The sequence below is a fragment of the Grampus griseus genome, assembly GCF_964374135.1.
Source record: "Grampus griseus genome assembly, chromosome: 7".
In the NCBI taxonomy this organism is placed as follows: Eukaryota; Metazoa; Chordata; class Mammalia; order Artiodactyla; family Delphinidae; genus Grampus; species Grampus griseus.
Window position 1 is genome coordinate 93,639,670 of NC_139001.1, and position 27,522 is coordinate 93,667,191.

The 27,522-nt window shown below is 36.9% G+C and overlaps 1 protein-coding gene across 2 annotated transcripts in view; it reads left to right on the plus strand.

Moving 5' to 3' along the window:
• The window catches only part of ZRANB3 (zinc finger RANBP2-type containing 3), a gene marked incomplete at its 5' end in the record, with an annotated part of 232,978 nt that overhangs the window by 157,780 nt on the left and 47,676 nt on the right, over nucleotides 1-27,522 (plus strand). For both annotated transcript variants that reach the window (XM_082659043.1, XM_082659044.1), the window contains 2 exons: nucleotides 23,612-23,731; nucleotides 26,605-26,724. In XM_082659043.1, the coding sequence (XP_082515169.1) occupies nucleotides 23,612-23,731; nucleotides 26,605-26,724 (240 nt within the window). The remainder of the gene's footprint in view (nucleotides 1-23,611; nucleotides 23,732-26,604; nucleotides 26,725-27,522) is intronic.

Below are 27,522 nucleotides of genomic sequence, written 5' to 3' on the forward strand. Positions count from 1 at the left end.
TGTGTTTGTCTTGATACAAATTATTTAATGTATTTAATTTTTTTTAATTATGCAGCTTATTTGCATACTGCAACATGTCTTTGCCATTTAATTTTTAATCTCTATTATGGAAAAATTCAGACATATTCAAAGTAAACAGTAGTATAATGAACACTATTATACCTGTTCATATATCGATCCTTTTCTATATATGGGTATACTTTGATGAGGGAGTATAATATATATTACACTTTCTCATTTAAAGGACTTATATATATTCATGTTTGTTGCCAGCTTTTTCCATGGTGTTCCTACATAATTGCTACAAATAATCTTTTTTTATGTAAGTCAATCATTTTTAATTGGTATTATGTTTTTAGATCCCTACAGATAGATGTGTTCACATTCTGTTTGTCCAAAACTGCAAATTAGAGTTTCTAAATCTCAGTATGACTCTCAAGTAGACGCATCACACATTGTCTGCTGTTTTTACCGGCATGGTTGAACTTATACATACTAATGAGTGTCATCTTTCTCCAATTCTGAGATCTTCTATAACATAATTTTTTTTAATTTTATTTTTTATTTATTTTTGGCTGCGTTGGGTCTTCGTTGCTGCATGCGGGCTTTCTCTAGTTGTGGCGAGTGGGGGCTACTCTTCATTGTGGTGCACAGGCTTCTCATTGTGGTGGCCTCTCTTGTTACGGAGCATGGGCTCTAGGCGCACAGGCTTTCAGTGGTTTTGGTTCGCAGGCTCTAGAGCCCAGGCTCAGTAGGTGTGGCGCACGGGCTTAGTTGCTCCACGGCACGTGGGATCTTCCTGGACCAGGGATGGAACCCATGTTCCCTGCATTGGCAGGCGGATTCTTAGCCACTGCACCACCAGGGAAGTCCCTATAACATAATTTTTTTTTTTCTCTATAACATAATTTTTTAAAGAGAGGTTTATTGAGGTATAATTCACATACAGTGAAATTTGTCTTTTTAAAACATATTGTTTGATGAGGCTTGACAAATACATATAGTCAGTTACCACTACAATCAAGGTAGAGAATATTTGCATTACCCCCAAAAGTTTCCTCATGCACCTTTGTAGTCATTTCCATCACATCTCCCTCTAGACGTTGGTGGTCACAGATCTGCTTTCTATCACTATAGTTTTGAATTTTCCAGAATGTCACAAAAATGGAATCCTATAGTATGTAGCCTTTTGTCTGGCTTATTTCACTTAGCATAAAGCTTTTGAATATTGATCCATTAGTTTTTTCATTTATATTGCTGACTGATATTCCAATGTATGGATACATAAATATTTATATATCTATATTAATATAACAATTTTTAAAAATTCCTTTACCACATAATGGCCATTTGGCATAGTCTCAGTTTGGGCTATTGTGAATAAGCCTGTTTTAATCATTCATGTACAAGTCTTTGTATAGACGTATTTTCATTTCACTTGAGTAAATAGCTGGAACTGGGACTGCTGGGTCATATGGAAAGCATAGATTTAACTTCATAAAAAGCTGTGAAATTGTTTTTCCAAGTGCCATATTTTTGCATCCCTACTGGCAACGTGTCAGAGTTCCAGTTGTCCTATATCTTTGTTAGCACTTAGTATTGTCAGTCTGTTTAATTTTAGTTATTTTTCTCAGTATGTAGTAGTATCTCATGATTATTTTAACTTGCCTTTTCTTAATGGCTAATGATATTGAGCATATTTTCATGTGCCTTTTAGCCATTCATTTTTTTTTTTGGAAAAGTGTTCATATCAAGCCCATATTTATATTGGGTTATAAGAGCCCTTGATATATTTTGGAAACAAATTCTCTAACATTTCCAAATAATTCTTCTAAGTCTGTAGATCCCATTTCTGTTTTATTTTTTTATATATATGTAAATTTATTTATTTTATTTTATTTATTTTTGGCTGCGCTGGGTCTTTGTTGCTGTGCACAGGCTTTCTCTAGTTGCAGACAGTGGGGGGCTACTCTTTGTTGCGTTACTCAGGCTTCTCATTGTGGTGGCTTGTTCAGGGTGGAGGTTCAGTTTGTTTTCTGATTTTGTGGGGGTTTTTTTTTGTTTGTTTGTTTGTTTGCATATGGATTTTCAGTTGTTCCAGCACTCTTTGTTGGAAAGACAGTTTTTCCCTCATTGAGTTATCTTGGCACCTTCATAAAAAATCACTTGGTTATATATGTATAGGTCTGTTTCTGAACTTTCTATTCTGTTTCATTGATCTATACATCTGACCTTACAGAATACTACATTGGCTTGATTACTCTACCTTTATAATAAGTCTTGAAATCACATGGTGTTCACCCCTACTTTATTCTTATTCAAAATTGTTTTGTCCCTTATAAGTCCTTTGCTTTTCCTTACGAGTTTTTAGAATTAGCTTAAGTATGTACAATTTTGATTGGAATTGTTTTGAGTCTATGGATTAATTTGTAAGAATTGACTTCTTTTTTTAAATTGAGATACAGTTGACATACAACGTTATATTAGTTTCAGGCGTACAACATAATGATTTGATGCTTGTATATATTGCAAAATGATCACCACAGTAAGTTCAGTTAACCTCCATCACCATGTGTACTCACAAAATTTTTTTCTTGTGATGAGAACCCTTAAGATCCACTTGTTTAGCAACTTTCAAACATGCAACGCAGTGTCATTAACTGCTGTCACCATGCTGTAGATTACGTCCCGTGACCCATTTATTTTATAACTGGAAGTTTGTACCTTTTAACCTCCTTTGCCCATTTCACTCACTGCCCCCAGCCCCTTGCCTCTGTCAGCCACCAGTCTGTTCTCTGTATCTGTGAGCTTGGTGGGGTGGGGGTTGGAGTTGTTTGTTTTTTAAGATTTCACATATAAGTGAGATCATAAGGTATTTGAGTTTCTCTGTCTGATTTATTTTGCTTATTAGCATAATACCCTCAACAATACATGTTGTTGCAAATGGCAAGATTTCTTTCTTTATTATGACTCAATTATATTCCATTGTGTATATATATACATACCACATGGTGTTTTTTTTTTTTGGTTGCTTTGGGTCTTCGTTGCTGCGCGTGGCTTTCTCTAGTTGCGGTGAGTCGGGGCTATGCTTCATTGCGGTGCGTGGGCTTCTCATTGCAGTGGCTTCTCTTGTTGCAGAGCATGGGTTCTAGGCATGTTCGCTTCAGTAGTTGTGGGTGGTGGGCTCTAGAGCGCAGGCTCAGTAGATGTGGTGCATGGGCTTAGTTGCTCCACGGCATGTGGGATCTTCCCGGACCCAAGATTGAACCCATGTCTCCTGCATTGGCAGGTGGATTCTTAACCACTGCGTCACCAGGGAAGTCCCCTATATACCACATTTTCTTTATCCATTTATACATCAGTGGACACTTATGTTGTCTTGGCTATTGTAAATAATGCTGCAGTGAACATGGGGGTGCATATATCTTTTCGAGTTAGTGTTCTCATTTTCTTGGCTAAATACCTGAAAGTGGAATTGCTGGATCATACGGAAGTTCCAGCTAAATTTTTGAGGAACCTCCACACAATTTTCCATATCAACTGCACCAATTTTCATTTCTACCAATAGTGCACAAGGGATCCCTTTCTATACATTCTCATCAGCACTCGTTACTTCCTCTCTTTTTGATAATAGCTGTTCTAACAGGTGTGAGGTGGTATTGAGTATTGACTTCTTAATATTATTCAGTCTCCTGATCCATGAAGAGAGTATCTCTCTCTTTTGATTTAGGTCTTTAATTTCTCCCAGCAACGCTTTCTAGTTTTCTTGAATACATTTTGTTAGATTTATTTCTAGGTATTTCATGTCTTTTTATGCTCTTGTAAATAGTACTTTTTTTTTTGTAAATAGTACTTTTAAATTTAAATTTCTACTTTTTCATTGCTAAATACAGGATTTTCATTGATTTTTGTATATTGGTCTTTTATTTTGTAACCTTGCTGCACTCACTTAATAGTTCCTATGGTTTTTTGGTAAATTCCTTGGGATTGTTTACATAGACATCATTTTATCTGCATGTAAAGGTACTTTTATTTCTTCCCTGTAATCTGTATGCCTTTTATTTATTTTTGTTGCCTATCACATTGAAGGAACAAAAGTACAATTTTGAACAGAAGTGGTAGGGTTGAATAGCCTTCCCTGCTGCCAGTCTTAGAAAGAAAGCATTCAGTCTTTCACCATTGATTATGACGTTATCTTTAAGATTTTTACTGATGCCCTTTCCTAGGTTGAGAAAATTTCCTTCTTTTCCTAGTTTGTTGAGAGGAGAGATGAGACATATAAAATGTTTTCCTTTGGCAGAGCAGCAGTAAGAACGTAGCTACCATAAAAGTGGATAAGAAGAAAACAGATAAAATGTAACAAAATTATAAAAGCTGAGCATAGGCTGCCATGACAGTCCAAAATAATAGGAGTTCCTGACACAGGGAGTCCATACTCACTCACAAGCTTTATTTCCATTGGCCTCTACCACATGCTGACTAGGAGATGAGAGAGCACCCCTACTGGTAGCGTACAAGCACAATACCCTACCTATTTCCTGGACCCTTTTCTCAACTCACACTAATCAAAAGCCTTAAGCCACTGTGAGAAAGGTAAAGTCCCCCTCCCCGAGCCTCCAAAGTCCAGTTCAGGATCAACTGTTTCTGGGGGCTGAATAGAAACAAAACCCATCTACACCTGGGAATTGGGCAGGAAACCCTATTGAAATCAGGACCTTTATTGAGACAGAAATCTCTTACTACTGGAGGAGAGGCAGGAACGTCTGTCCTGCCCAGGACCACCCACAGTTATATGACATAGTTTGGTTGTCTTAGGGGAGCGGGACAGAAACACCAGGAAAGCCACACCTCCAAGACTCAGCTGGAGCAAAGGGCCTACCTTATACTGATGTGCTACCTGTAGATCCAAGAAATCTTCCGTCCATTATCATGAACTGAACAATGAGAAACCATCAAGATTAATGTAGTACTGGGGGAGAGAGATATCCCTCTATAGTTCAGGCATGCAGGGACTGCTGAAAGCTTAGAGTGCAGTTGGGACACTTAGAAGAATTCTTGGCACACACTTTCACAAGGTAGAAGCATCCCACTATTGGGGACATTTCAAATTTGTGGTGCACTGAAGGTAAAGCAAGAGAACCTAAATAGAACTCAGTATTGACTAGATTGTTGCAGTCCCTCACATACTATCACCTTGATAGAAAAAGAAGCATGCCCTTTTTTGGGTGTAAATATAATTTATCTCCGTCTGTCCTGTTCTTCCACACATAATTTCTAGTATTTAATAGAAATTATGAAATAAACAAAAAAGCAATTTAAAAAAACATCATCCATTGTCAAAGATAATGTAATCTATAAAGCCAGATGGAGAAATAACTCAGATTTTAGAACTGTTAGACAAGGACTTTAAGAAAGCTATGAATAATATGTTAAAGGAGCTAGTAGAAAAGGTAAACAACATAAATGAAAAAGATGGAAAATTTCAGAAGAAATATAGAAACTGTAAAGACAGTAAAAGGAAAATGCTAGAAATAAAAACATAGTATCTGAGAAAAAAATAATTCTTTCAATCAGCTTATAAACCAATAGTTGAGATAAAAAGTAATCATAAAAAAATGTAAATCATAAAGAAATGTAAACTTTTTTTTTAATCCAAATTTCTTGAAGGGTATCTAGCCCCCATTTCTTTTTTTTTTTTAATACATTTATTTATTTATTTATTTTTGGCTGCATTGGGTTTTTGTTGCTGCGTGCAGGCTTTCTCCAGTTGCAGTGAGCGGGGGTTACTCTTAGTTGCGGTGCGTGGACTTCTCAATATGGTGGCTTCTCTTGTTGCGGAGCACGGGCTCTCGGCATGCAGGCTTCAGTAGCTGTGGCATGCAGGCTCAGTAGTTGTGGCTTGCAGGCTCTAGAGCACAGGCTCAGTAGTTGTGGCACCTGGGCTTAGTTGCTCCTCGGCATGTGGGGTCTTCCCGGACCAGGATATTTATCTTAGAGAAATGAAAACTTGGGTTTACACAAACATCTTTACAAGAATTTATTTATAATAACCCCAAACTTGGAAACAACCCAAATGTCCTTCAAACAAATTGTAGTACATACATATAATGAAATACTCCATTAAAAGGAATGGACTATTGATAAATGCAAAAGCAGTATACTTAGTGAAAGAAGCAAATATCAAAAGTTTACATATATCATGACACCATTTTTATAACATTTTCAAAATGGTAGAATTATAGTGATAGAAAATATCATTATTCCAATGTAATTTTCTGGTGTTGATATTGTACTATAATTATATAAGAAGTGATCATTAGGGGAAGCTAGGTTAAGGGTACATGGGAACTCTGTATTATTTTTGCAACCTCTCATGTATCTAAACTTTTTTCAGAATAAAAAGTTTTAAGTGGTATATATATAGTGGACACAATAAAGTAATCTAATGACAGAAAAAAAATTCAAGTTAATCCAAAAGAAGAAAAGGAAGATAAAGGAACAAAGAACAACTACATCAAATAGAAAGCAACTTACAAAATGGTAGATTTAAATCCAGTTTTATCAATAATTGTATTAAGTGTAAATGCTCTAAACCCAGCAATTAAAAGACAGGAATTGTCAGATTGCATAAATTATATGATATCTATAAGAAGTTCTCTTTAAGTACAAAGGCTAAAGGTTAAAAATAAATGGATGAAAACAATAATCAAAAGAAAGATGAAGTAAGTATATTAATATGAAATGATGTAGGCTTCAGAGCAAAGAATATTACCAGGATTAGAGAGGAAACTTACATAAAGATAAAGGAGTCAATTCTTTCTGACTCATAACAGTCAGAAATGTGCATATCTATTAACTAAAACTTTTTTAGAAAACAGAAGAGGAATAAATATCTCTCAAATAATTTTATGAAGTGGAATTACTCTGACACCAAAACCACACAGACACATCAGAATAGAACTACAGACCAATATCCTTTATGAATATAAAAATCCTTAACAAAATGTTAGCAAATTAAATCCACCAGTATGTTAAAAAGTATTTATACCAGCAATGTAAGGTTTGTATAACATTGGATTAATTAATCACGGTATTTCACCACATTAACAGAGTGAAAATGGAAAACCATTCAATTATACCAATGAAAACATTTGATAGAATTCCACATCCATTCATGATAAAACATCTCAGCAGACTAGGAGTAGAAAGGGACTTCCTCATCCCAGTAAAAGGCATTTTTGAAAAACTTACAACTAACATCATAGTTAATGCTCAAAGACTGAATGCTGTTCCCTAAGATCAGGAACAAAATAAGAAAGTCTGCTCTCACCACTTCACTTCATCACTTTTGCTTCAACATTGTTTTCATAACTGTGCAATAGCCTAGAAAAAGGAACAAGAGGTATGCAGATTGAAAAGGACAACATGATTGTCTACATAGAAAATCAAAGAACACTTCAAGCTACTAGAACTAATGATTGAATTTATCAAGGTCACAGGATTCATGTTCAAGATACAAAAATCATTTGTAGTTCCATATACGAGCAATGAAAAATTGGAAATTGAAATTTGTAAAATACAATTTACAATAGCATCAATAAACATGAGCTAATTTTGGAATAAATTCAGCAAAAAATATATTCAGTGAAAACTATGAAACATTGTTTAGAGAATGTAAAGCAAATTTAAATGACAAGATAAATCGTGTTCATAAATCAGAAGATTTGATATTGTTAAGATGCCTGTTCTTTGTAAATTAATTTATATACTCAATACAGTGTTAATCAAAATCCCTGTAGTCTTTTTTATTGAAATTGACAAACTGAATGTAAAATTTATGAAGCAGTACATAAGGACTTACTGTAGCCAAAATAATTCTGAATGAAGTTGGGAGACTCACACCACATAATATAAATACTTACTATAAAGTTACAGTGATAAAACTTTGTGATATTGGCATAAGAATAGACATTTAATGAACCAGAAAAGAGAGATCAGAAATAGCCATTCATATTGATTGTCAACTGATCTTAGGAAAGGGGACAAGATAACCCAATAGGGAAATGGTAGTCTTCTCAGCAAATGGTACTAGGACAATTAGATATCCATAAGAAGAAAAAAAGAGCCTTGATCGTTATTTCACACCATACATAAAAATTAACTTGAAGTGAATCATAGACTTAAATATAAAAGATAATTTATAAAACTTTTAATAGCATACATATTTTAAAATATCCCATCCTTTGGGTAGGAACATTTTTTAGATGGGATGCTGCATACTTTAAAGGAAAAACCAATGGGACTCAAAACTTTAAAATTTGTGGTGTTTAAAATTATTGTGTATGAAAGACACTGCTGTGAAAATGCTAATGCAAAATATAGATTGGAAGAAAATATTTGTAATACATTCCACCTGTTCCATTTTCCCATATCATAATTTTTGGTTTTATCAGTGTTCATTGTTTACAGTATAATGACTGTTAAACATTTCACAGTTGAGCTATAATTACATTTCCTTGACAACTATTGTTTTTCTTAGAGTTAATAACTATCTTGTTTTTTGTTTGTTTGCTTGCTTACTTAGCTTTCTTTGTACTTAGTACTGAGTATAGAATGCTGCTTAAAGGAAAAGAATATATATGAGAACCTTGTAGATAATTTCCTGCGTGCGTAAGAAACCCTAGTTGGAAGTCAGAAGTGTTGATAGTCAATAGGAAGTTGCACCTAATTCCTAGGATCCTTGAAGAAAAAGAAAGGAGATGAAAAGTCAGTTGTCCCAGATTGGAATATATTCCCAAAGATTATTGGTAGCAGAAGGCTACCCCGACTTCCTACATTATAGATGTAGTAACTTTGAGGGGAGGTATCTGGTTATTACATTTAATATTGTTTCCATGTGAAAATGTGTTTCAGAGTTCTCCCAAACCTCTTTGTAAATGAACTTCTGAAATACCACAGATTATAAATTGGTTACTATGTTGTGTGCGTACTAACAGTTGAAGCTTCCTTTCTTTGGCTAAATGTTTTCCTAATTCAACAGACATTTATTGAGTGCTTACTATGTGGCAAGGATTATGCTTGGTGCTAGAGAGGCATGGTGAACAAGACATGGTGTAGATTACCTCTACACTATGGAACTATGTAGTAGGAACTATGTAGTTCCTACCTCTCAAGGAACTTGGAGTCTCTTGGGGAAGACAGTAAAAGTAAATGTTCAACTACAATAGAGCATATTTAGGGCTTAAAAAACAGAATATTTTGGAAGGACATGGGAGAAGATACTTGGCCAAGTCTTAGGGATTCAGGAAAAATGTTCCAAGGAATGAAAAAGTTAAGATTTAGCAAACCAAAGTGGAGGGGAGTGAAATGGGAATGGGATGGAGCTGATGGAATGTATTTCAGCACATGAATCATTTGTGCAAACTCACAAAGATTAACCAGGAATGGTATATTTAGGGAACCAAAAGTAGGTCATGGCAAAAGCCTAGTATGTCAGAGAGGAATTCTGAGAGAGACTAGGTTGGAGACCACAGAGAGCAGTACCACATCATGAAGGTCACAGTTCACAGTGTGTAATTTATCCTAAGGGTTCTGAGCAATCAGATATTGTGGAGTAGAGTAAAATGATCAGATTTGCGCTTTAGAAAAAGAACTGTAGCTACAGGCATGCCTCATTTTGTTGAGCCTCACTTTATTGCACTTTGCAGATCGCATATTTTTTTACAAACTGAGGGTTTGTGGCAGCCCTGCATCCAGCAAGTCTCATTGGCATTATTTTTCCAACAGCATTTGCTAACTCGTGTCCCTGGGTCACATTTTGGCAATTCTCTCAATATTTCAAACTTTGTCGTTATTATTATATTTGTTATGGTGATCTGTGATCAGTCATCTTTGCTGTTGATATTGTAATTGTTTTGGGGTGCCTTGAACAGTGCCCATATAAGAGGGTGAAGTTAACCAATAAATGTTGTGTGTGTTCTGACTGCTCACCAGCCAGCCATTCCCCCATCTCTCTCCTTCTCCTCGGGCCTCACTATTTGCTGAGACACAGCAATATTGAAATTAGGTCAATTAATAACCATACAATGGCCTTTAAGTGTTCGAGTGAAAGGAAGAGTTGCATGTCTCTCACTTTAAATTAAAAGATAATGATTAAGCTTAGTGAGGAAGGCATGTTGAAAACTGAGATAGGCTGAAAGCTAGGCCTCTTGCACCAAACAGTTAGCCAGGTTGTGACTGAAAAGGAAAAATTCTCGAAGGAATTTAAAAGTGTTACCCCAGGGACTTCCCTGGTGGTCCAGTGGTTAAGACTCCTCGCTCCTAATGCAGGTGGCTTCGGTTCAATTCCTGGTCAGGAAACTACATCCTGCATGCCACAACTGAAGATCCTGCATGCCGCAATGTAGATCCTGCGTGCTGCAATGAAGATCCTGCGTGCCGCAACTAAGACCCAGTGCAGCCAAATAAATAAATGCACATATATATATATATAAATAGACATTAATTATTATATATTATTATGTGTGTATATACATACATAAATGCATACATAAATATATATTAATTATATATATAACTCCAGTGAACACACAAATGATAAGAAAGGAAAACTATCTTACCGATGATATGGAGAAAGTTTTAGTGGTCTGGATAGGAAATCAAACCAGCCACAACATTCCCTCAAGCCAAAGCCTAATCTAGAGCAAGGCCCTAACTCTCATCAATTCTTTGAAGGCTCAGAGAGGTGAGGAAGCTACAGAAGAATACAGTAAGTCCCCTACATACGAACCTTCAAGTTGCAAACTTTCAGAGATGTGATCATGTGTTCGTGTGTCCAGTCACGTAAGTTAGTTCACAGTCTGGCATACATTATCACGTGCATGCATCCTCTACAAGTGGTTGTGCTTTTCTGTACTTTACTGTACAGTCCTCTATAGAGTACAGCAGTACAGTATCTTTATTTCCAGCCCAGGATGTCCGGAAGCAAGCGTAAAAGCAGCAGTATATAGCCAATTGTGTTAGTTGGGTACCTAGGCTAACTTTGCTGGACTTACAGACATGCTCTCAGAATGGAACTTGTTCATATGTAGGAGACTTATGTAGTTTGAAGGTAGCAGAGGTTGGTTCATGAGGTTTAAGGAAAGAAGTCATCTCTGTAACATAAAAGTACAAGGTGAAGCAGCAAGTGCTGATGTAGAAGCTGTAGCAAGTTATCCAGAAGCTCTAGCTAAGATAATTAATGAAGGTGTCTACCTTAAACAACAGATTTTCAGTGTAGATGAAACAGCCTTCTACTGGAAAAAGATGCCATCTAGGACTTCTATAGCTAGAGAGAAGTCAGTGTCTAGGTTCAAAGCTTCAAAAGACAGGCTGATTCTCCTGATAGGAGCTAGTGCAGTTGGTGACTCTAAGTTGAAGCAAGTGCTCATTTACCATTCTGAAAATCCTAGGGCCCTTAAGAATTTTGCTAAATCTACTTTGCCTGTGCTGTATAGATGGAACGAGAAAACCTGGTTGACAGCACATCTGTTTACAACATGGTTTACTGAATATTTTAAGCCCACTGTTGAGAACAGTGCTCAGAAAAGATTTCTTTCAAAGTACTACTGCTCATTGACAATGTACCTGGTCTGATGGAGACATAAATTGAGATTCATGTTGTTTTCATGCCTGCTAACACAATATCTATTCTGTAGCCCCATGGATCATGGAACAATTTCAACTTTCAACACTTAATCTTTAAGAAATATATTTCATAAGGCTGTAGCTGCCATAAATAGTGATTCCTCATTTAGATCTGGGCAAAGTAAATTGAAAACCTTCTGGAAAGGATTCACCATTCTAGATGCCATTAAGAACATTTATGATTCATGGGAAGAGGTCAAAATATCAACATTAACAGGAGTTCGAAGGAAGTTGGAGTCCAACCCTCCAGGATGACTTTGAGGGGTTCAAGACTTCAGTGGAGGAAGTAACTGCAGATGCGGTAGAAAATAGCAAGAGAACTAGAATTAAAAGTGGAGCCTCAAGATGTGACTGGATTGCTGCAATCTCATGGTAAAACTTTAGTGAAAAGGAGTTGCTTCCATGGATGAGCAAAGAAAGTGGTTTCTTGAGATGAAATCTATTCCTGGTGAAGTTTGTTGAAATGACAAAGGATTTAGAATATGACCTAAATTTAGTTGATAAAGCAACGGCAGAGTTTGAGAGGATTGATTCCAGTTTTGAAAGAACTTCTGCTGTGGTAGGATGCTATCAAACAGCATTGCAGGCTACAAGGAAATTGTTTGTGAAAGGAAGAGTCGATTCATGCAGCAAACTTCAGTGTTATTTTAAGGTACTGCTACAGCCACCCCAACCTTCAGCAACCATCACCCTGATCAGTCAGCAGCCATCAGCATCTAGGCAAGATGCTCCACCAGCAAAAAGATTATGACACGCTGAAGGCCCAGATGGTTAGCATCTTTTAGCAATAAAGTATTTTTAAATTAAGATATGTACATCATTCTTTTAGACATAATGCTATTGCACACTTCATAGACTACAGCATAGTTTAAACATAACTTTCGAACGCACTGGGAAACCAAAAAATTCATGTGACTCACTTTCTTATAATATTTGCTTTATTTCTGTGGTCTGGAACTGAATCTGCAGTATCTCCAAGGTATGCCTGTCTGTGGAGAATGCATTGGGAGGAATAAGCCTGTAGGCAGGGAATCCAGTTGGGATGCCGCACTGGTCACCTAGGTGATCTGAACCAAGGGTAGTGGCTGTACCACATCTTAACTGGAAAGAAAGAATAATTCAAAATATATTAAGACATTGGTGTTCGACTGAATATGGAGGAGAGGGTAAAAGCCTACTAGATTTTTTTGCTTGGCCAACTGGGTTGATGTTTCTGCCATTCACGGAGACTGGGAGAAACAGGAGATACCTTTTGTGCGTAGTTCCCCATTCAGTATGATCTGTGCCAAATTCACAAGGCTCGAGCTATGAGGTAATAGAAGATTTGTTTTGTACTCTGCAGCATCATATCGGAAATGCTTTTCTTTTTATTGAATCACTTGAACAATTAAGTCGAGAAATTTAAGGATAATTAGAACTATCTAATGATAGTTTATATAAATTTGAAAATCTTGATGAGAGTAAGAAGGAACATTTAAAGAAAATGAGTTTTCAAGTAAATGCATTTGTGTGAGTATACTTATAGGATGTGCTATTTTATTTTATTTTATTTTATTATTTTATTTATTTATTTGGCCGCGCCACGAGGCTTGTGGGATCTTAGTTGCCTGAGCAGGGATCAAACCCGGGCCCTCAGCAGTGAAAGCAGGGAGTCCTAACCACTGGACCGCCAGGGAATTCCCCAGGATATGCAATTTTAGAGGCATATACTTAATTACTACCTAAAGTAAAGCGAACTCTTCATGATTTGTGATATTTAATTTTTTAAAGGCTATAACTTCATAATAAATAACATGTAAAGTGTAAAATCTTGTTCCTGTCAGATCTTCTGAGGAAGCAAGTACTTCCCACATCCATCTATATCACTGTTGTAACACTGTCCATTCATTGTGGTTAGGGAGCAGTGGGCTAGAAAGGACCTCTGTGGGTCATCCGCTCTTACTTTACTCCAGGCAGAGTTATGCATAAAATCTTCCAGACAAATGGGTCTCCATCTATCCTAGTTTTATAGATCTCCAGGACAGGTTTCTTTGTCTGCTCTCATCTTTTCTCTTTTTCTTATATCCTGCAATGTCTTAGGCAGATGGGAATACAGTACCAGTGTTTCAAATTAGGTCACGTCAGCAAATTAGGTCATATTAATCTGATAATTTTTCATGTATACAGTGTGATACTATGTAATGGTGTTGACATGTCATCCATGTGCTGTATAAACATTTATCCTGTTCTGCCTTTTGAGATTAAGTACTTGTACTTCTTTGGGGGATAGAGGCTGTATAAGTTTTAAGTATGTTTGTTTTTACATTATTGAGATCTCTTTTTCAGATATTTCTTAATAAGAAATTTAATAATGATAATGGTAAGCAGTAAATGATAATGATAAACACTAAACAAAGGAAAAGACCGTAAAATAATAAATGTTACTAGTACAAAGTCAGTTACTGAAGGATCTCAGATAATTATAATTACTTTTCTTCCTCTATAACATTATTTTTATTTCTCTGTAATATTTGTTGAGAATATAATCGGTAAAAATGAACAGATTCTTTTTTTTTCAATTGAAGTATAGTTGATTGACAATGTTGTTTTAGTTTCTGCTGTACAGCACAATGATTCAGTTATATATGTATACATTCTTTTTTATATTCTTTTCCATTATGGTTTGTCACAGAATATTGAATATAGTTTCCTGTGCTACACAGTAGGAACTTGTTGTTTATCCATTCTACAATAATAGTTTACATCTGCTAGTCTGAAACTCCCAATCCATCCTTCCCCCATCCCCTCCCTTCCTCTTGGCAACCACAAGTCTTGAACAGACTCTTTAGATTTAGGATCAGCCTAATACTCTCCTAGAAAAAAACAGATGTAAGTTGTATGTGAACTCTCGGTTATTTTCTGGTACTTTGTAACAATGTCTCATTTTTAGAGAAAACCATTTTAAGAGAAATGCCAGTTATTTTTCTATGAAAGTGATTAAGTCAACCCATAATTTTAAATTTCCTGTCACTGTGGGGATGGCAGCATTTCTTAGTGCCTTAAAAACTTTGCACAGGGAAATTGCTTTAAACACAAAGCACATTTTCTGTTTGCTGTGTTGCCTCAGCTGCTTAAACAGGTAGAATCCTACTTATAATATGCAGTGAGGTATAATGAGGTCACTGCAATGTTCCTGCCATACAGGGACTGGGATGTCGTGAGACTAGGGTGCCTCTTCCTGAGCCAATTGTTTTGTTTAGGAAAGGGTGTCTGGCTCTGAACCGGGCACTGTAGGCCCCTGTTTATTAGTAAGGAGATGGTCAGTAATAATAAAGGGCAAATAAAACAATGATATTATCATTTTAGAGCAGGAAGGAGATGGTATGTTAGCTACGTGGCTATGTGGAATGGAGGAAGGCTTTAGTAAAGATGTGGAAATATCCACTTGAGAAGGAAGAGTGGTTTAGGTTTTTGGGATGGCAGGAATGGTTAAGTCTGGATCACAGGTGGAGGGATTTGCCTTAGAGAAGAGAAGAAATACCTCTCTTGTACGAAAGGAAAGGAAGTGATGATGAGTAAAAGTAAGGAAAGGTAACAGAATTCTCACGTGATGAGTTGTGTTTTCTCTGGGCAGTGGGAAGTTTGAGAGCTAAGAGGCATAGGTTCTGATTTCGAAGAAAGTGGCAAAGGTTGAAATTGTTCTTGCAGTTTACTGGAGGAATATAGTAATAATAAGAGCTAACACTTTTACAGTGTTACCATGTGCCAACTATTCCAAGCATATTTTATGCACTAACTCATTTAATTCTTACCACTCTAAAGGTAGTAAGTAATTTTTATCCCCTTTTATACGTTGGGGAAACAAGGCACAGAGTTTAAGTGACTTGCTCAGGGACCCTTAGATTGTAAATGACGGAGGCAGGATTTGAACATAGACAGTTTGGCTACAGAGTACGTGCACTTACCCATCATTCCACTAGGATAGCAGAATATTTAATATTTGTCAGTGACCATGGGTTTATGGTGACTCCTGTTTCCCTATTAGTGATTTTTTAGCATCCCTGTACAGGCATAGAGAAAGAAGATATAGAATTTAGAAGTCTGTACATTCTGTATGTTATCATTTTACACACCCAAAGAAGATTTATTCTTGCTTAACTTCAGTTGTACAAAGTTGATAACCTTATTGACATGATCGATGGATGGAATTTAGAAAGAAATTGAGAATGTTTCTCAAAATTGATTCAGTTTTTAAAGAATTAGATTAGCTCTTTTGATCAATGACTTTTATGATCAAATTCACATGAAATCAACCTTTATGAAGAAAGCTAAGTTCCTAATACTATTGCCTTTACTTTCTAACTTTGTCTAAATTTGGTTAACCCAATGGAGTAGGTTATTCATGGGAATGTTCTCTCTCATCCATCCTTGCCAGATAAATAGATTAGATAGAATGATTAGGTAGAACAATTGCTTTATTATATCTTGTTCCAAAAAGTTTTATGGAAAGGTTTAGGATCTCAGGTTCTTTTGTAAAATTGTGTTGGCTAAGGTATTAAATTGGGGTTACTCTCTTCTTACATACGGTATCATAGCCCTTCTGTTTCTCAGTGTAAAATGGGCTGCTTGCAAAACTGGGCCAGTGTCAAAAGATTAGATGTATTAGAAGTGTTAGATTTCTGTTTACAGATGGATTCATAAGCATGCCTAGAGATAAGAAAATCATGCTTCTAATAGTTCACCCAAACTATTTTTGGAAGTTTTCTATGGGGAAATTTAGGCATGGGGCTCTGTAAAAATGTCCAGAACACTGATAGGGTATGGAATGACCATTTTCCCCTGAAGGCTGTCTTCTACCAGATTTGAAAATATTTTTTCAGGTTGATGGAATGGTTTCTAAATTAAGAACCATTGGCAACGGGAAAGGGATAGCAGAAGACAAATTGCTACCCTTTCTTTGTGATGGTCTGCAGGGCAAGTAGGGAGGTGAATAAGCAATGCATGTTCTCTTTTACTTGTTACTTTCCTTTCTTCATTTAAGATCATTTTAAAGGATAAAAGGTAAGTTATCACAAATAAATTAATAAGAAACACTATAAGGTGAAATAGATAAGTGAATAAAAACAAGAGAGGTGGGACTTCCCTGGTGGTGCAGTGGTTAAGAATCCACCTGCCAATGCAGGGGACACGGGTTCGATCCCTGGTCCAGGAAGATCCCACATCTGCGGAGCAACTAAGCCTGTGTGCCACAACTACTGAGCCTGCGCTCTACAGCCCACTAGCCACAACTACTGAACCTGTGTGCCACAACTGCTGAAGCCCATGTGCCTAGAGCCCATGCTCCACAACAAGATAAGCCACCACAATGAGAACCACACGCACCGCAACGAAGAGTAACCCCCATTTGCCGCAGCTAGAGGAAGCCCGCGTGCAGAAACAAAGACCCAACACAGCCAAAAATAAATAAAATAAAATAAATAAATTATAAAAATAAAAGAGGCAGAGAGGATATCAACTGATGAATGGACAAATAAAATGTGGTATGTCCACACAATGGAATGTTATTTGGCAATAAAAAAAAGAAGTTAAACAGTGAAAAATGCTACAATGTGGATTAAAACATTATTCTAATAAAGAAGCCAGTCACACAAGACCACATATTATGTGATTCCACTTATATTAAATGTCAAAATAGTCCAATCGGGCTTCCCTGGTGGTGCAGTGGTTGAGAGTCCGCCTGCCACTGCAGGGGACATGGGTTTGAGCCCTGGTCCGGGAAGATCCCACATGCTGCGGAGCAGCTAAGCCCGTGCGCCATAACTGCTGAGCCTGTGCTGTAGAGCCTGCAAGCCACAACTGCTGAGCCTATTTTCTGCAACTGCTGAAACCCGCGCGCCTAGAGCCTGTGTTCCGCAACAAGAGAAGCCACTGCAATGAGAAGCCCGCGCACCGCAACGAAGAGTAGCCCCCGCTTGCCACAACTAGAGAAAAGCCCACGGGCAGCAACGAAGACCCAATGCAGCCAAAAATAAATAAATAAATATATTAAAAAAACAAAGTAGTCCAGTCCATAGATACAGAAAATAGATTAGTGTTTGCCTACAGCTAGGGGTGATCCAGGGACCTGCAGTGGGGGTGGGGTGATTGCTAAGAGATGAAAGATTTTGTGCGGGGTAATGAAGATATTCTGAAGTTGTGGTGAAGGGTGTACGACTCTGAATATACTAAAGGCTATTCAGTGCTTTCATCAGTAGCCTCCATAGTAGCCTCAGGGTGACCGCTGCAATTCCTGGTATCAAGTGCAGGCCATATGTCCAAAGCAAGGAAGAGCTTTCCATAATGTCCCTTTTGTCAGTTAGGATTTTTTTGAAACCTCCAGCAAACTTCCCATGTTTCTTACTAGTCAGAATCACTTGCAGGGGGAATGAAAGTGCTAGGCTTGCTTAGACCTATCACAATTCACCTCTTGTTGACTAATAAGGGCTTAAAGAGTTGTCCTTAAAGTATGTGCCCACCAGATATCTAAACAGAACTGCCGTTTAGTCTGGGGCCTGAGGACTTCAAAACTTAAGGAGAAGCTTCTTTTCTGATCCTTGTTAAAACAGTAAGGAAGACTTGGAGTCAACTCTACTGCAGTTGAGGAGAGAGATCACTCATCGCTGAACACAGGGAGAGGTGGGGATTTATAGCCAACAAGCAGGATCAAGAGGTTGGTGGATGGAAAATTACTAAGAGGAGACATCAAGGGTAGGGGGATTCTTGCTAAACTGGTTGTTCCTGCCAGCAGCATGTGCTTGTCTGGAAGATTAAACTATGCATGTCTAAGTACGCAGGCTGGTACAGTGAAACTATGAATGGCTCATTAAATCATTTATGGTTTCTTTGGTCGCTCACTCTCCTATTTGGATAACCGGTGATTCTAGAGCTCCTTGCAGCGGGGTTGTCTGCACTTGTCAGTTTGAAACCAAGGCCAAAACAGGTTTCTTGCTAAAAGAAGGCGAAGGAATTAGCTATCAAAAGTGGGGATGAGGAACTTTATCAGATACCAAGAGTCGATCAGGTGTCAAGTGTGGAAGCATTCTTGATAAACTGACTTAGCAGGATTCTTGTGAAGACTGGGCCTGGCAAGGGCAAGACAGAAGGCCAAAGTTGAGGCCTAGTCAAAAACAGGGCTCAGAGAAGCGTAACTGAAGTTCGGTCAAGGAGAAAGTCTTTGTCACAGCTCCAGTTGGGTGTTGTTTTCTTTTTTCACTCTTTCTCAGTCTTATTTTGTGATTAAAGGCTGAAAACGTAAAGTACCTTTCATCAGGTCTTTAATGCAATGTAGGTTTTTCTTTAACTACTTTTACTTCAAAATATGATGTACACCTATTCACTGAAAAAAAAATGTAGAAATAAATTGTACAACATATTCTCTTTATTTCTGCATTTCTTTAAATGAGATGGAGTGTGTGGTCTTCATTAATTATTTAAATTAGAACTTTGACTCACAGACACAGTACTAACAGACCAATTTCAGTAAAATAAGATGGAATTGTGAACATGGCAGCTTCTACAAAACCTGAACCAGTATAATCAAAATGCTGACCATTGACAGAACCTGCCATTCCTATATAATATGCACTTAAGATACTTTAAAAGCAAATTTCTGCTCAGATGCCTTAAAATATGACAATGCAGTGACTGTTTTATTTAGAATAGAATCAGAACAGGGGAAATGCACGTATAGTTAATTTTAAAATGCAAACCTGTGCAGTCCCCAACCTAAGAACCTAAGAGAATCCCGAAGTTCCTTTGTTACGTAGATGTTTTGGTTCTCCAAACACATTCTCTCCTAGGAAGCAATGTCACAATGATGGTTAAGTTAACAGGTTAGTCCCGAGAGACTGTTTAGGCCATTGAACTTTATATAATTGAACTTTATGTTAATAGTAACCATAAACCTTTCTGAACCTGTGATTGGAAGGAATAGGGAGTGGGGGCTTGAGCTTTGGCATGAGCAGTTTCTGGTTGTACTGAGGAGGGTTTGATGTTAGTGGAGAAGACTGGCAGAAACAGCTTGCTTGTGAAGAGGTGGGGAATGCATCTGAGACTAGGGGTACAGTGATTTTATAGTTTGTAAGTCTGCAGTGGCTGGTAAATGAATGCACCTTAAAAATACTCCAACTTGATATGTACTTTTTGAAAGGCTTATCACAGTAAATATAGCTCTTTAGGCAAACATGCAGTTTATTAAAGTGGTTCAGTTACCATGGCAACATATCTGGAATTTATAGCTCCTTATTTTGAGAGGGCTTCATTTCTACTTTCTGAGGCACTAAAGTCCAAGGCTAAAGTTCTTAACAGCCTCCAGTCTCATTGTGTGAATTTTTATTGTTTAGAAAACTTAGACTTACAAAATTTAGCTTGCAGAATCAATCTTGTGACTTCATAGTCATATGCATGAATTTTAAATAGGTATTTTTCAATTTCAAAATGCCCCCGTTTTAAAATTTTTTTAGTTATTATCAAAGCTACATATGATCATAATTTAACGAGAAGAAATAGACATTTCAAAAAATAATGGTCCCCTAAACTTATTCCCCAGAGGCAACCACTTTCTTTTCTTTTAGCTGATTTTTTGGGGATTTACTTCAAATCCCTCAGCAATGTGTTTATCTTGCTTCTTGGTGTGTATTGCTGCTTGCTTTGTAATTTGAGCTGTCATCTATTGGCTTCCCAATATGGAAGATACAATTTTAGCTCTTTCACCCGTCAGCCCCACCCTCACACCCAGACCTTTCCCCTATTCCCATTCTTCTAACGAAGTGATAGGTAGGGAGGTAGGTAGATTGATAAATTGACAGATCAATCTATCAATAGAAAGAGTTGAAGAGATACAGTTTTACTAATTTTATAGAAATGTATACTAATTTTGGCTTGATCACTATTCACCATGTATATTATTAGAACCATGTTTATAATATTTACAGATGAACCATGTAATATACTATCAATATACTATGGATATTTTCTTTTTTCTTTTACAACTCATTTTCAATAATTCATCCTCAAACTTTACCTTAGTCGTTCAGTCTTCTCTCAGTACCTATAAACATTAGGATTGCATTAATTTTATCTTCTTAAACAAATCTTCCCTGCAGTATTTGATCAGCTGCAGTCTGGACCATTGCTCTTTGGATCTGTTGCAGAGCTCTCATCCAGGGGTTTTTCTTTATTTCTCCTGTGTGCTGAATTACCTCTTTTTTTACATATATATTACTTTCTTTATTTGTTTACTCCATTGTTTGGCAGGACCACATTCTCTAGTAGCCTCCCAAGAAAGCGTATATTGGAGGTAAATTGTTTGAAACCCCTGCATATTTGAAAATGGCTTTGTTCTACTTTTATATCTGATTTTTCATGTGGCTGAACATAAATTGTTAGTTAGAAATCACTTTCTCTCAAAATTTTCAGTACTGATGTTGAGATATCCAATGCAATTCAAATTTTTTATTTTGTTTTGTTCGTGAAATCTATTCTTCCCCTCTCTGGAAGCTTAGAGAATCGTTTGTTTGTTCCCAGTGTTCTAAAATTTCATGATGATGGGCCTCGCTCTGGATCCATTTTCATCCATTGTGAAGGATCTTCAGTGGGCATTTTACAGTTTCCATTTTGGAAACTTACAGCTTTAAGTTCTATAAAATATTCTTAATTTTTTTATTATTTCCTTTTTTTCTGTATTGTTTTCTAGAACTTTTATTTTTCATATATTGCCCTCATGGCCTGGTTCTATAATTTTCTTATATTTTATATTTTCTGTATTTTTTTCCATCTACTTCCTGGAAGATTTTCTTAGCTTAGTAACCAGTGCATTTTTAATTTCTGCTACTACATTTTTACTCTTCAAGAGTACTCCCCCACCCCTACCCCCCCAACTCTTCCCTTTTTTGTAGCATCCTGTTCTTGTTTTATAAATGTAATCTCTTCTAGTTTTTTTCCTCTCTCTGCATAGTTTATCTGTTCATATAGGTTGCTTTCCATAAATGTCTGGTGATCCTTGGTTGTTTGCTTATATTTACAAGTAAGACATTAAATACTGACTAGAAGCTCTTCGTGGATATGTCTTGTAAACTATGGCCTTCAATAAAAAGTGATCTGATTGGGATGTCTTGTTGAGGAACCCCAATATCAATATCTTTAGTCTTTTGTCTTTGGTCAGATATTCTAGAAAAGGATCATTTTATATGATTCTGCTCCCCTGCCTAGAGGACATAAGCCTGTTTTTCTGTTTTGGAACCCTTGGGGATAAGAAGGGGGAGGGGGAGGGATAGATCTCAGCCTTTATTATGTAACTTTCATTTAATTCCCATGATTTTTGCAGGATGACCTACCATCAATGTAGGATTCCTCCATCTAGATACCCTCTATTTTGCCCTTTCCAGAAAATAAATCTATAGTTTTCTGCCAGGATGGATTGGGAAGTCATCTATTATGTGGACTATGTAGAGAAAGGATATGGATCAGTGTTGCACATATTCAGCTACTTAAACAATCTTTCAAACAATCCTCCTGTTTTAGCCACACCCCGATCCTCACTTCCAGAGGTGACATTTCCTGATCACTTTCAGATCACTCCATTTTAAATCAGGTACTTCTCAACACTCCGTACTGGCAGCTTAAGAACTGTCAGGTTGGCTAATCAGTTACCAGGCATCTGTCTACTTTTTAGCTTCCAAAGTTTTGTTGCTATTGATCTGTCTCCAATTTTCTTTTTCTCTATACATTTTTCTATCATTTAAATATAGCACTGAGAAGGAGTGGAGGTTAAATATATTCAGCCTGCTATCTTTTCCCAAAATGTCTAACTAGTTTTTCACAGTTAAGAGACACTATATTCATGTTTTAAATTTAATTCATGCTATCCACTTTAAATTTAACTCCTATTTAATTCATCTCATATTGATTTCTTACTCTTAATTGGTAACCTGGCCTCAAGTTAACTAAGAAAACCCTATTCAGTATGAACTTGTTTGATTTTCTCCCTTCTACCTCACAATTTTTTTGTATTCCTCCCTGTTCTCTCTTGTGCTCTTAATAGCATTACTCCAGCCTCTTCTGAGACCTTCTCCATCCTAGAGGCAAGCTAAATCCCCTCATTTTCCATTTCTCTTAGCCTTTCTGCACCTTCAACAACCTATTTGTAAACCTACCTAAGTTTCTTAGTTTAAAAAAATGAATAGCCCAACTTTTCATAATCTTTAAACTTCAGCCCAGCTTTCTTACTTTTTCAGTCTTTCCCACACACAAAAAAATGTCATTTGACTTTTTATCTTCCATTTTCTCCTTCACTCTATTCCACTTAGTCTTCTATATGAGCCCTTTTTTAAAAAAATATTTATTTATCTTGACTGTACTAGGTTTTCATTGCGACATGTGGGATCTTCCTTGCAGCATGCGGGATCTTTAGTTGCATGCAGGCTCTTAGTTGCGGCATGCAGACTTCTTAGTTGCAGTATGCATGTGGGATCTAGTTCCCTGACCAGGGATTGAACCCAGGCCCCCTGCATTGGGAGGGCAGAGCCCTACCCACTGGACCACCAGGAAAGTCCCTATATGAGCTTTTTTTGAAAATTACTTTCTAAACAAAACCACCAACCCCTTCCTGGCCACAGCCAACTTGACTACCTACTTTCCTTTGAGACTCTTTCCCTGTCTTGTTTTTTAAAATCTAATTCTTATCTTGCTCTTGTTTTACGTCTCAGTTTTTTTCCCTCTCTTGTCCCTCTTCTTCCGTGTGCTCCTTCACTTGTGGGCTTCTACTTTAAGCTACCTAGAGAACAAAACAATTAAAAGTTCATAGAAACTTACTGATTTTCCAAGCTTTTCTTGCTTTATTAAAGAAAATGACATGATTTTTTAATAAACATTTTTATGACATTAATAAGGTTTAACTTTTAATATTTAGGCAGGTGCTGTAAAGGATTATATTAAGATGATGCTTCGGAATGATTCGCTTAAATTTCTGGTTTTTGCACATCATTTAAGCATGCTCCAAGCTTGCACAGAAGCCGTCATAGAAAACAAGGTATGTTACCATAATTCTATAAAGTACTTCTTAGAATGCAGGGGGGTTTTTTGTTTTTTGTTTTGTTTTTTCGGTACATGGGCCTCTCACTGTTGTGGCCTCTCCCGTTGCGGAGCACAGGCTCCAGACGTGCAGGCTCAGCAGCCATGGCTCACGGGCCCAGCCACTTCGCAGCATGTGAGATCTTCCCAGACCGGGGCGTGAACCCGCGTCCCCTGCATCGGCAGGCAGACTCTCAACTACTGCGCCACCAGGGAAACCCTAGAATGCAGTTTTTAATATACTAAACATCAATTGTAGTTTTATAACTGAGCTTTTTTGCCTTCTTTAGATTATGGGATGGTATTATATCTATAAATTATTATTATGTATTTTTATTGCAGTTATACTAATATTATATTTCTGTTGTATTGATAATATACTATTAAGTTTTCCCTTTTATACCAGTCATAATTTTCCACTGATCAAATTATCTGGATTGATTAAAATATGCTGCCTTGATAGGCTATAATGTGAATTCTGGGTTTGTTACTGGACCATTTGAGATTGGTATAGGCAGTTAAAATTTTTTGTTTACCAACATGGTGGCCTTAGAATGTGGGTGATTTTGAGGGGAAAAAAGAATGATTTCAGGCAATTTTAGTGCCCAGCCGCAGTCATACCTTTTAAACTTCCAGGCAGCCTACTCTATAGAATATGATTATTAAGATTTAATGTAGGTGGGTTTGAAACATATGCCCAGGTAAGCGCCACCAAACCTGCTGGCCTCACTGCATTCTATTCCGTCCACCTTGTTTTCCAACAGCCCTATCGGCCACAGCATCTGCCATTTTTTCTTTCAGAGTGTAAACCTGGTTACATCCAGTGTAAACGTGTCATATGTGCTAAGGGCTTCCAGAGGTGCTCTGAATCGGCCAGAGAAAGTTCCTGACAAATTATATGAGCTTAATATACATGTAGCAGCAGAACCACTTGCCTGTGCAGGTGGATATTTTAAAGGGAGGAATAAAGCCATATTTTTTTTAAAACTTTGTATACATATTCAAGCATTTGCTAATATGTTCATTAACATTACCAAAGATGTAATTCTAGTGTTTTCTTCATAGAAAGATTTATGATAATATGATATAGTAAAGTGCTGTATATTAAAAGATGCTTTATCATTATCACATTGTATCTGTGAAACACCCTCCGAGGAAGAGATAATTAGCCTTAGAAATAAATTTTAAATGATTGAACAGTAACGTTAGATTTTTTATTCTGATTCATTACACCTTAAAACCACCGGAATCTTTTCTAAGTGTGTCTCTTCCCACTCCCACTTTACTGGTATGTTTAGAATCCCATTTAGCGTCACTAAGAGTTAAAAACGTAGGTAAAACTCTCCCTAGCCTGACAATGTGTTTTCTTTAGAAAGACCCTCAAAAGATTCTGTAATCTCCCTTGATGGATATTAAGTGGATCACTGGTCAATTTATATCTGTTTTGTGAAGACATAGAAAGTTGATAAGGGGCATTCTATTTAATGATTAACTTGATGATTCCCTTATAAAACTGAGTATTTGTATGTCTCAACTATTTAAGGCAACGTTTTCCATAAAAGTGCATATAAAAATGAGGCAATTTGAAATTCAGGGCTTATATTTGTTTTTACAAAGTTGAGTAATAAGTTCTTTTTAGCTATTCTAACACACACTGATTGCTCCTTTTTCTTAACTCACATCGTTCTTAAAAGAGCACTGTTCAGTTTAGCATTTAATGTTTCCTCACTTTGTAAAAATGTATTTGGGTGTCTTGGTTCCCTACCTCAGTGGAGATGACCATGTCACATATTTCTTTTAAGTTTAATAATGTGAGAAAAGAGAACTCAAATGGTACATTAAAAAAAATGTTTTCCCAGTTAATGTTGCGACATTTCCGGACTACTCTTCATGAATCCCTAATACATGGGCAGAATCTTCTTTTTCTTTTCTCACATGTCTGACTTTACTTTTACTTTGGAATTAGTGATCCTGTTACTTTAGAATTAGTCTGATCCATGATTTAAAGTTTGCTTATTAATTTACATAGAATGTTACTGATAACAACATTAGCTTAATCCAGTAATGATTATAGAGCTCCTGTTATATATGTGGCATCACACCTGGCATTGATGGTATGAAGATGAACTAGACATAGATCCCACTCTCAAGTAGCTTAAAAGATTTAAAAATACAAAATTGTTATAAGAAGCTTTAAAGAAATCTGGTTAAGATTCTTCTTGTATTGGCCTTTCTCACCTCCTGAGATGACCCACACTCCGTCTGGGGAGTGTGTTTCTCTCTGAATAAATCCGCTTCTTGCCTATCACTTTGTCTCTCACTGAATTCTTTCTGTGATGAGACATCAAGAACCTGAGCTTCATTAAGTCCTGACACCAGCTAGACCAACTCCCGCTCATCGTCAACACCATTGGGGACGCCTTCTGTGCTGTTTCTTAGCAACAGCTTTTTGGGCACTATCATCTGGTTGGGAGACTGCCTTGGAAGGGATAACATTTAAAATCGATCCAGGACTTCTACTCCTGAATACATACTTCAGAGAAACTGACACAGGAACACAAAGAGACAGAGACATCTGTGAAGGTATTCCCTGCAGCACAGTTTGCAATACCCCAGAAGTGGAAACAACTGTCTATCAAACAACAAATAGAGTACTATGATATTAGTTAAAAAAAAAAAAAAATTCTTCTTGTGTAACATTTACTAACCTGTCATCTTCACCACTTTCTGTTTTATTATGTGAACATAAAAATAAGCTGTAAAATATGTATAATAAGATGGATGCATAGGAGCCTGTCCTAATTTTGCCATTTCCCTTGTTGTTGGTGGTAGACTCGTTACATTAGGATTGATGGAAGTGTCCCATCTTCAGAAAGAATACATCTGGTTAATCAGTTTCAAAAGGATCCTGAGACTCGTGTGGCTATTCTAAGCATTCAGGCTGCTGGTCAGGTAAGAAGTTTCAGGTCTAAATTTGATAATGAATTGTTGAGATGATAAAAATGTCAAGATGATTAACCATAACTATAACTTTATATCTGGTGTGATAAATATTCATTCTACTTTGGAGAGTGCTAGAAAGTGTAACAGAAGGAGACCTCAACACCTCTGACTAAGCTTCCTAAATTTTCAAGGAGATAATTTCCTAAAAGAATATAGCTAGTGTGATTATAATACTTTTCCATGATCTTTTCCTTCCTTTGAATTTGCGTAGACTCTTCTCATCCCTTTCTTTATAGCACTTATCTTTGGTTGTTTTCATCAGAGTCTGTGAGGCAAGGTGGCCTGAGGGAAAAGAACTCTTCTGTCTTTCTGAACTTTTCATAGAGTGCCCTTGGTTTGTCCTTTAGAGTTAGGTTTGGCTGTAAGTAAATGAAAACCCAAATTAAGAATGACTTAAATCACAAAGTTTTATTCTCTGATATAGGCAGTCTAAGGCTAGCATGGTAGTTTCTTAGCACTTAGGCCCCTTCTGGTTTTCTGCTTTACCACTCCTAGCAGATATCTCTTTTTTTTTTAATTTAATTTAATTTTTTTTATACAGCAGGTTCTTATTTGTCATCCATTTTATACACATCAGTGTATACATATCAATCCCAATCGCCCAATTCATCACACCACCATCCCCACCCCCCGCGGCTTTCCCCCCTTGGTGTCCATACGTTTGTTCTCTACATGTGTGTCTCAATTTCTGCCCTGCAGACCGGTTCATCTGTACCAATTTTCTAGGTTCCACATACATGCGTTAAT